Below are 11,129 nucleotides of genomic sequence, written 5' to 3'. Positions count from 1 at the left end.
GGGGCGGTGGTACCTACCCGTGCGGACTCACAAGAGGTCCTACCACCAGTAATTACGCAAATTATAATTTTGCGATTTGATTTTTATTGCACGATCTTATTCCTTCACCGTAGAAGTCAATCGTGAACATTTGTTAAGTACGTATTTCATTAGAAAAATTGGTACCCGCTTGCGGGATTCGAACACCGTTGCATCGCTCGTCGTTTGTTCGTTAATGTTCGAATGTAAAAATGGTTTGTTCGTCTTTTATTTATTTATAATTAATTAAACAAATGATCACCTTTAAGTTGGCCCCCTTACTAGATACCTTTATTTTTATCGCTCAATTATCGTTTGTTCGACGACTATTGATGATTGTTCGATCATAAAAACAATTAAATTCCCAATTATTAATTATTTCATATCTAATAAGCAAACCATCACCAAATGGGTGGATGGTATTTGCGTTGTGGATGTCTATGGGCTCCAGTAACCACTTAACACCAGGTGGGCCATAGATTATACACTTAATATAGGTGGGCTGTGAGCTCGTCCACCCATCTAAGCAATAAAAAAAAAATTCATCTCGAGTCGTGTGCTCGCTCTTGCCTTGCTTTAGGTTACTTCAATATAGAAATAGTGATAACCGCTGTTTCAATTGTGGTATCATACATTACATTCACTCTTTCTATCAGATCGATTAATTAACCAATTAAATATATTTTTTGGTTGAAAAATCGATTTTACGATTTAATGATCTCAAATCACATCTCTAATTGATAACAATGTTGATTGTTGATCTTGATTAACCACTGAAGAGATTAACCCATAAGATTTGAATGTTGATAAATTAAGCGACAATTAGCGAATTTAGCGACCTAGTGAGTTTTTTAAACTAATAGGTACATCGGTCCTTACGGAATAAAAAGTGACTAAGAAAGATTTCATTGGAACTAGAAATGCTGATAAAGCTTAGAAATGCCATTTTGCGTGCTACGAATTGTATTAAAATGTTAGATGCGAAATGTATGTCTACGGCCGTTCCAAAGGTGAGTGAGGACTAATTTAAACAATACTGTGCAATATTTAATTTTACTCTTAAATGTTATTATAATAATTATATTATTTAATTATTGTTTGTGAAGCCAATTGGGTGATATATTACTGTTATCATTTGCATATAAGTAAAAGTATTTACTCACAGTTTAAATCATATCTTATTTATAAACATTTTATTCATAACCAAATAAAATATTAAGGAAATCTTCTAGGAGGAGAAAGTTAAAGTATCTGGATGCAATATAAACTATGTCAAAGTTGGTAAAGGATCTCACAATTTAATTTGTTTACCTGGAGCCCTTGGAACTATCTGGACCGATTATAAACCTCAAATTGAAGGAATAGATAAAAATGATTTTACATTAGTGGCATGGGATCCACCAGGCTATGGTAAAAGTCGACCTCCTATGAAGCAGTTTGATGTAGACTTTTACGAAAAGGATGCTGACTATGCTTTTGATTTTATGAAGGTAAAAAACAGTGAAGGATAAACTGTCTTTTTAAAAAACTCAATAACTAAATAGAATTATAAAGAGGAAAGATTTGTTTGTTTGTTTGTTTCGAATAGGCTCCGAAACTACTGGACCGATTTGAAAAATTCTTTTTCCATTAGAAGCCGACATTGTCCCTGATGAACATAGGCTACTATTTTTAAAAAAATTTAAATTTTTTTTTTTTGTTTCATGTTTGTTTTAATGTTTCCGAAGCGAAGCGAGGGCGGGTCGCTAGTAACTAAATAGAAAGAAGCCTTAAAATATTGACAAGTATAAGTTTCCAGAGATATTCAATTCTGAAATTTTTTGATCCAGCTCTTCTGTCAAGTAATACTCTCTAGAATCAAACCCAAACAGTTTCCCACATTCGGAAGAATGTGATGTAGTTGAAATGATCAAAATGTAGCAACAAAAGACGGGTTAAAATCTTCATATTATTTTAGGCACTAAATATTCCCCAATATTCAATCTTAGGATGGAGCGATGGAGGCATAACAGGGATAATACATGCAGCAAAATATCCTGAAACTGTACAAAAACTAGTGATATGGGGAAGTAATTCATTTATATTACCTCATGAATTAGAAATGTTTAAAAGTAAGTTGGTTAAGTAAAATTATGATTTAATTTTCTGACTGTTTATTTTTATTAACCTCACTGTTCATATCTACATACTTTGCAACCAAAATGAAAAGAAACATTTTGATGGTTACATTTCTTGGTTGACCTGGAAATTAGTCTAACATTGTCCCCAATCACCCATCCTTCATAAATTGGACAAATCTTAACAGAGGTACCACACCTTCCTGTATTTCTAAGAGTAACAGGGTTACAGATGATATACTTATAAATATACTATGATATTATATAGTAATGGGAATAAGTGGGGTAGTGGAAGGCAATGCTTCCAAACCCACTGTTTCTATCCAGACTAGACAGATATGAGATAGTCCTAACATTAAAAATATGTCCAAAATATGTCCATTGAAAAAATGACGCTAGTTTTTTAAATTATAACGAATTACGTTATAAATATTGCATTTTTCACTTTTTTCCTGTTTCCAATATGTTTGTACCTAAACAATTCAATAATTTTTAATTGACCACTTTTTTTTATTTTGAAATTATCATTATATTTCAGAGATAAAAGATATTAATTTGTGGTCAAAGAAAATGAGACAACCAATGATTGATGTGTATGGTGAAGAACTATTTGCAAAATACTGGAGTAAATGGGTTGAAGGCATGGAAAATCTTTTCAATAAGAAAGATGGCAATATATGTTCGGAATTATTGAAGAATGTCAAATGCCCTACCCTTATACTGTATGGAGAAAAAGATCCTTTGGTGGACAGAGTCCATGTATCGCATTTGCATACTCATATTGAAGGATCACGGTAATTATTTTATTAATATGCTCACAGATTGCCAGTTTTATTTATTTTTATTGCATGGATGGGTGGACGAGCTCACAGCCCACATGGTGTTAAGTGGTTACCGGAGCCCATAAACATATATAACGTAAATACCGCCACCCACCTTGAGGTATGAGTTCTAAGATCTCAATATAGTTACAATGGCTGCCCCACCCTTCTCAGTTAGTGGATATCATAGCACATAGATGTCGCAAACTAATTAATTTGTCACTCAATTTAAACAAGAGGCCAAGACTTAATTACATTTAGAAACTTACCATCTATCATTAAAAGTTTTCACATAAAATGTCATGCATTAGGGCTCATTGTCTCATTTTATTATTATTGGTGCTATTCATTTTATTTCAGTGTTATAGATTAAATTATATGCTCATTCTGGTTAATAAATCAAAACCACTTTTCATATTATTACTGTGGTTAAGTAATTTTATCTATTCATAACCCCAAAAAAATATATAATTTTTTTTTCTTGATTCATATTCTTCTTTATTCATATTATCCATAGTGGACGATGTGGGACCTAATGTGAGTTTTACCAGTTGATGGGATATGTTAGATATTTATTAAACGCATTGTATTTATTTTTGTTTGCAGAATACATTTGTACCCCGATGGGAAGCACAATATCCACATAAGTTATGCAGAAGATTTCAATAAAAAAGTTCAAGACTTCCTTCAATCACCCTAATAATAAGAATAAAATTATTTTTGGTATTCAAATCTGAAGGGCCAAACGAAAAAATATAACAAAAAATCCCATATTTTATTTTTCATTTACTTCTTATAAGCATGTTTCATTCCAGAATGAAACAATTTACATTTGATAACACATAATTTAAAGTTTTTGTAATGACTCGTTTGCATTTTACTGTACAAAGGGAGAATATTTAGTGTTGCCAAAAAACAATTACTGATGATAAATATTTTGCTAATACATTCGTAAATTGAATATTGTTAGTGTAAACATAAATAACTTAAAGTTGCACGTTTTAATACTAGCATTTGACTGAAATGTGCTCATAGTATCCGATTGACAAACTAAAAATCTTCGAAAACGAAGATAACAAGAGTTCAAGTTGTGTTAAATAAATACGTATTGCACTCTTTACACGTTGCCGAGCTGACTGCTACTAAAGTCGTACAAACATTTACTTCCCCTAAATACACTTTCAATATACAATTCTTCAATACTAAGGCACACAATATGAGCTAGTGTCCAACAGACAAATGGAAGCACAGTACAACTTTACGCCGATTCCAGTTTGATTATTTATAACGACTTTATAAGTTACAATTATATAAACAAACACACATTTTAAGCGACCTAACATGATAAATACATAAGAAAATATAATGACACTATCAAAAACATTTGCTAGATCAAATAAGCTTTTCCTTATTTCATAAATAATTTCTCTAGTTACAAAAATACAGTATACAAGTGAATGAAACGATATTAGAACGAAGCACATTCACGGCCCCGTCAACAGCACCATCAAGAATTATGCACTACTACGATCCATCCGTATATATTACACTCGTATAATATTACCCTTACGAACTGATAACGATACAATATTACAACATTATCACCGGGATTATTAACATTTTATTTATTAAATACGTTATATTCGTTACGTTTACAAAACTTACTAGTGTTTTAATAGAGAGAGTCAAAGGCACACACTTTGTAAAAATATAATCCTATGAGTTAGTCCGATTGTCTATTTGCACAGTTGATATCACACGTACACAGGTCCTTGATTATCATTGTCATCCAAATTGATTTTGCTCGTATAGCCATCATCAAAGAATCTTCTGAATGTGAACTCAAAGAAACCATGGAAAGTCTTGCCATTGTCTAATAGTTCACTGTCTGATTTATTTGAATCTGAGCTACCAGAGTTCCTGAGCTTATCTGGATCAATGGGGTCGAAATTGGATGTGTCTGTAGGGTATTCAATCCTCGGGATGTAAGGAGCAACCTGATTCCTCAATCCTTTGTCAAAATCGATGCCCTTGAGGAAGGGATGGTTTTTTACTTCATTTGCATCTTTGCCAAGCCTTGTGTCTTGACCAGAACATAGCTGCAGAATGAGGTCTTTGCTCTCTAGGGATAAGTTGGCTGCATCAGGTACGTGTAGTGTACTCTCCCAATTGATCACCTGAAAGTTAATAAATAGAGAATTTAGATAATTTTTTTAATGTTTTTTTTTCAGAGCAGCCCTCACAATGATTTAATCAATTGTTGGAAAACACAAAAAACACATTGAGAATGTCATTAAAATAAAAGCAATATCAGTGTAGACTATGGTCTATTTTACTAGATCTTAACAAACAACATATCAAATTGTACTCTATTTTGTATCCATCATAGAACATTTTTTTAGAACTATATGTTAGATCACATTATTAAATTGACAATTTTAAGCTGGAAAAAGCCAGCAAAGGCTTATAGGATATTAAAAATTGCTTTCTTTTCAATACATGAAATTATCAATAAAATAAATTTATGTGTGTTACCTTGAGTTGCGTCTCTGCGGGGGTCGGCGCCAAGAACGGCGGCGACCCAACCAACATCTCGTACAATATAACTCCAACCGACCACCAATCGCAAAGCTGCGTGTATCCAGTCCGCTGCAAGACTTCTGGCGCAATATAGTTTGGCGTTCCCACTAACGAATGGGCCAAACACCGCTGGTGTTCTCTTCTCCGCCGCCTTTCTAAGGGTTTGAGTTGATAACATCGACATTCGCCCATAGCCCCCCATTCTCCATCCACTGGATCCATTGAGTCTTGTCGTCCATGATCTGAAAACAAAAACAAAAAATGTAACTCCAAATCAATTTCTAAAACACTGCATAAATTTTAGAAAAAACTGTTCATACCATTCCTTTGATAATATTTGGAGTTGTGCGTCCATCTAAAACCGGTGCATAGACCAAAATCTGTTAACTTTATATGACCATCACGATCTATCAATATGTTATCTGGCTTGATGTCTCTGTGGATAAAACCCATTTTGTGCACGCTTTCGACAGCACACGTCAACTCTGCAATGTAGAACCTAGCGAGATTCTCCTCGAATATTCCTAATTTTATTAATAAGGACATAAGGTCCCCGCCCGGTATATAGTCCATTACAAAATACAGATTATCTTTATCTTGGAAACTGTAATAAAGCTTGACGACCCATTCGTTGTCTGCCTCCGCCAATATGTCTCTTTCGGCTTTTACGTGTGCCACTTGATTTCTCTTTAGCACGTCAGCTTTCCGAAGTGTCTTCATGGCATACAGATGACTAGTATCGATCTTTTTCACCAACGTCACCTCCCCAAATGCTCCCACACCTATAGGCTTAATCTTAGTAAACATAGACTTGTCCATCTTGGCCCTTTTCAATCGAATATAATTGGATTCCTTCTGGGACAGCATCTTTCTCATCTGACACTGAGCTTCTGCACTTAGACCTATTTTACTCATCTCCTTTTCGAGCTGCATCTTTCTGAACAGTCTCTGTTTATAAGATTTTAAAACGTTTTCCACATGCTGTTCCATAAAAAATTTGAAAGCTTGCGGTGAATAATTTCGGACTTTACAATCTCTTCTCTCGTCTTCTTTTTCTTTACTGTAATTTCTGCGTTCCGGTATTGGCGATTGATGCCTTATCTTATCTAACATTTTTGGTCGTCTGTCCGATGATCCGTTAGAGCCTTTGTCAGAGCCGGAGGCCGTGACGTTGTCTTTTAAGAGATTATTCGTACAGTTCTGGTTGGGACACTTAATTTCGTGCGGCCCTTGTGACGATTCAGGTTTACCGTCACAGTTATTCGAAATTTTCTTATGCAAAGGAGAATGGTGGGAATTAACAGTAGTCGTGTTGTCGGCTTGGTTACCGTACGGAGGCGGCGGGACGGGGTGCATGCCGCGTTGAACGGCGAGCACTTGCATTGTAATCGCGTAACTTGGTGGCTCCGTAGTCGGGACGGCGGGAGGAATCGCGGTAGGTGTGGAGCCAGGAGACGACGGCTTCGGTGCCGACGGGTAGCTGGGCGGAGTCTGTGCCTGCTTCTGTTGGATGGAGCTCGCGTACGAAGGAGGGGGTGGGGGTGCTCCGGCACTGGTGGCTGGCGGTGGGGCAACCGGTGCTATCGCCGTTTGTAGTACCGGCTTCTGAACTTGTGTGCTCTTCACAGACTGCATGATGATAGGAGGCTGCACCGCTTGTCTCGCGGTCCACGCCTGGAGCGGCGTGGGGCGAGTCATTCCCGCGGCTGAACCAGTCGATTGCGTTACCGTAATTGGACTCGGCGAGCCGGCGGAGGTGCCTCCTGAATAGATCCCCGACGATGGACTCTTCCTGTAATCCTGCGACTGGGTTGGGCTTTGACGATTTTGGATAGAGACCGAGTAGGGAGGAGGTGGCGGCGCACCCGACATCGGATACGGCGGTGGAAGTTCGCCGCCGCCACCCGTTTGATAGATACTGAGAGCTTGTATCTGCTGCGTAAGCTGCTGTTGCACTTGAGGTCCATTTTGTACAATCATGGGTTGTCTGGCAGGCGGCGTGGGTGCCGCGGCCGCCACGGGACTGGTGCCCCGCGCCGGTGGTAGAGGTGGCGCCGGCGACATGCGCTTGAGCAGTTGCTGCACGGAAGGCAGCACCGGCGGCGTGGACGGACATCGCGGCGGCGGAGGTGGCGGTGGTTCTGAGAAACCGGAAGGCGAATACTGTCGCGATAGCTTCTCGTGTGGTAGCGGCGGTGGCTCCGATTGACGCGGACTATCAGACCGGGAGCTACCAGCACCTGAATCAAGTGCAGGACTACCACGATGTAGATTTATCTCTCTCTCTAGACTAGGTTTACGGATAAGTTTGGTGCCAAGAGCACTCAAGTTACTGCTTTTGAGGACGCCGTTGAGAGGTTCTTGCTGTTTCGACAAATAATCGAGAGCTGCATCAAAACGCCCTCCTGCATATTTGAGTGCCCTCACAGCTGGGTCCTGAAATTATTTTTTCCAAATAATATACTCATTATTTAAAAACAGAAGCATAACAAAATAATGAAATTTTACCAAACTGATTATAATCTAAGTACACCGTGAATATCTCTTCCGAGGGTGAGTAGTTACTAGAGCCAATAGACATCACAGCATATATACGCCGTCATCTATCTCGAGACAAGAGGTCTAATTCTCAATTGTATAGTACAGTAGCTTGACAGTAAATTTCGGTAGGGTGGTGTGCCCACCCTGCAGTAGTAGGTACCAACTATCCATCTAATAATAAAAAATTCGGGCAGGGAGCCTAGGGGGCTTAAAGGGCGCGCAGAGTATGTGGGTTTTGACAGTCCGTAGATATTGGGAGAGAACCGTAGGCCCAAGAACGTTTAGGGCCCTACCTACCAAAAGACTTTCCTTGCACTCTCTCCCCCGACGCCCAGTCCAATGCCCGAGCAGAGTAAAAGCAGAGTAACATTATAAATTAACGACCAAAGCTCGATCAACAGATCGTCAACGATTAACGAACCTAGTCTGTGTGTGGTAATATAATAATAATGGCATGGCCAAAACTAGTATACCGAACATCTTATGTAGATCTTGCTTGGAGTTTTTCTTATAATTTTGTTATTTTGTTGTAGATTGTAATGTAATTATTATCTTGCTGACTTATAAACTTTTCATAGACAAAATTTTTTAGAATAATTTAAAAAAAATCTTTTTTTTTTTCAATAATATTAGATTTTATTATTTTAGGCTTTATAACTAAGCCTATAGATAACAATAGGGTATTTTAAATAACCTGAAGACAAAGCTGAATTCAAAAATGCATTGAAATATTTGATAGCCTGCCCTTTAAACCAGAATACATGGTTAAAGTGTCAGGTATAGACAGAATATTGGTATATGACCATATTGATTCTCAAGACAATATGCATTTACAACATGCACAATAGAATCATGAAAATCAAAATTAAAGTATTGTGTTTTTGTATTGCGCATAAATTACTTCTCAATTTAATTCTGGTCAACATTATATCCAAGAACACAACCTTAAGCATTCATTTTATAACTGTTATGACTATAAATTTGATTCAATTTAAATTATGTTTAACATGATTGTTGAAAATGAAAACAAACTACCACTGGTTTCAAGATTGCCTATTCCTCATTCCACTGCAACCAGGCAATATGCAAGTAATTAGCTTGTACTTATAGTGTTTATGTTTAATTAAATTTTCTCAGTTATTGCAAATAACAATAACTTAAGTTTTACTCAAACCTGGTTAAAGATTGTCCTTAGCCTTGGTATTAATGAAAATGGACATTAATCACCAATAAATACTGATAAGATCGGCCATACACTGCCTTCTACATTAAAAGTTGATAGTCTTTCTTATTATATTTTAATTGTGTTATAAATTCCAGTTATTTTTATATGTATATTTCTTCTGTGCGTGTGTTTGTCACTGAACTCCTCCTAAACGGCTGGACCGATATGAATGAAATTTTCTGTGTATCTTCAGGTGGATTTGAGAATGGTTTAGATTTACAAAGCAACCCGGCACTGCAGTCGGTATCTTTCCTAGAAATATTTTTATGCCAAACAATGCCAGCCAGTTTTTTTATAAAAATTAAAGATAATGGAATAATGACACTAAAAAAACACTACTCATATGTTATTTAGAAACACTTTTAGCAATTAATTATAACTAAACTCACCTCATCATAACCCAAGGCAATAAGTTGGTTCAAGGATTGAGGTAGCACATTCAAGTCTTTATCGAGTCCATTTCCCGAAGAAGAACTAAACCCCGAACTCACTCCTGAACTAACTGTGCTAGCAGCTGATGAACCTGGCGGTTCAGAGTTTCCTATGTTCGCAAAGGGAAGCAATGAGTTTCTGATTTCGGCAAGCGCCTTCTGGTGGTATCCGGAGCGCGTAGCCGTTTTGCCGGGCGCCGGCGGGTTCATGGCGCCCGCGCCCGCGCCCGTGCGCCTCACCTCTCACCCCACGCCTCCCATCACATGAGCACACCCCACACCCTGTACATATCCTTGTTTATTATCCTCCGCACCATTTATTCAACACTCTAATTAAGACTCGCAGCACTGTCACTGTCTTTATTATCGAATTTATTTCGTTTATATATCGATTTCCTCACTAGTCAGTCTGTATCAACATTGCTTTTTGTGTAGCAGCGTGAAAGGTACTTTCTTATAACTGAAAAATATTTTTAAATATTAGTACCTAATCAATTGAGAATTCCTCTTGCTTTAGATCCCTTAAATTTTATGTGATAATAAAATAATGAGTTAAATAAGTTAGATGAGAAAAGTTTGACATCTTGGCAACAGGATAGGGATATGATTTGTCGACTTTATACAGAACCTGTTTATGGTATCAGACAATTCGAGTACACAATTTTTAACAGTATCGCATTCTATCCAAGAGTACGAGGATGTAAGGAATGTCTAATGCGAATCAATCATGACATAGACTTGTGGAATTCCAAAATTAGAGGGAGCTCGGAAAGCAATGTTTCGTTCATTCAAGGCACTAAGAAGAACAATTAATTACTGTAATTCATTACCAGGCACTTTTTCACTTTCTGTAAATCCGTATTATATGCACAAATGTCATAATCCCATAAAATGAAATTCAGTTCGATCGACAGCTCTCACATTGCCGATGACATCTTTCTTGCACACTTAGTTTTGATTAGTCGCATTAATTTTTATACGGAAGAGGCAATCTGGAGTCGATCGAGTTGTGCTTAAAAGCGAGAGTTTCTAAGGAAATATGAAAACAAAGGACTCTAAAACACAGACATGCAAGTTGGCAAACCATACAAAGCGACCATTTTGAAGAATTACCACATTCTTTAGTGTGTTCGGATACACAGAAGATTAAATTCCATTTTGTTTGACGACTCTTTTTCGTAAAAAAGAACCCAGCTAAAGCACTCATCTGCCTACTAATGTAGGAATTTCTCTATTAAAAGTAATAATCAGACCTTTAAAAAAACACTTCTACAGAATTGTCGAAATGAAACTGTATCCGAATAATAAGAAAGTCACAGGCATGGAGTAAGTACCTAGTCACAGGACTCACAGCAAAAATCCTAACTGCAAAAATTCTAAAGAAAAAAAAAAGAGT

The 11,129-nt window shown here is 37.1% G+C and overlaps 2 protein-coding genes across 2 annotated transcripts; one reads left to right on the top strand and one right to left on the bottom strand.

Moving 5' to 3' along the window:
• Positions 1 to 652: 652 nt before the first annotated feature.
• LOC114252942 (serine hydrolase BPHL) lies at positions 653 to 3,729 on the top strand. The gene is made up of 5 exons (XM_028187634.2): positions 653 to 1,028; positions 1,251 to 1,508; positions 1,976 to 2,129; positions 2,674 to 2,929; positions 3,563 to 3,729. The coding sequence occupies exons 1-5, from the start codon at positions 939 to 941 to the stop codon at positions 3,654 to 3,656; spliced, it is 852 nt and encodes a 283-aa protein (XP_028043435.2). The 5' UTR covers positions 653 to 938; the 3' UTR covers positions 3,657 to 3,729.
• Positions 3,711 to 10,852, bottom strand: wts (serine/threonine-protein kinase warts). Its single transcript, XM_028187633.2, has 5 exons — positions 10,564 to 10,852; positions 9,692 to 10,193; positions 5,857 to 7,972; positions 5,492 to 5,778; positions 3,711 to 5,133 (listed from the first exon to the last, which is right to left on the bottom strand). The coding sequence occupies exons 2-5, from the start codon at positions 9,941 to 9,943 to the stop codon at positions 4,711 to 4,713; spliced, it is 3,078 nt and encodes a 1,025-aa protein (XP_028043434.2). The 5' UTR covers positions 9,944 to 10,193; positions 10,564 to 10,852; the 3' UTR covers positions 3,711 to 4,710.
• Between the last annotated feature and the right edge of the window lie 277 nt (positions 10,853 to 11,129).

The sequence above is a fragment of the Bombyx mandarina genome, chromosome 06, assembly GCF_030267445.1.
Source record: "Bombyx mandarina strain Sakado chromosome 06, ASM3026744v2".
NCBI lineage: Eukaryota > Metazoa > Arthropoda > Insecta > Lepidoptera > Bombycidae > Bombyx > Bombyx mandarina.
The sequence above is the reverse complement of the archived record's forward strand: the minus strand, read 5'-3'. Positions and strand labels throughout refer to the sequence as shown.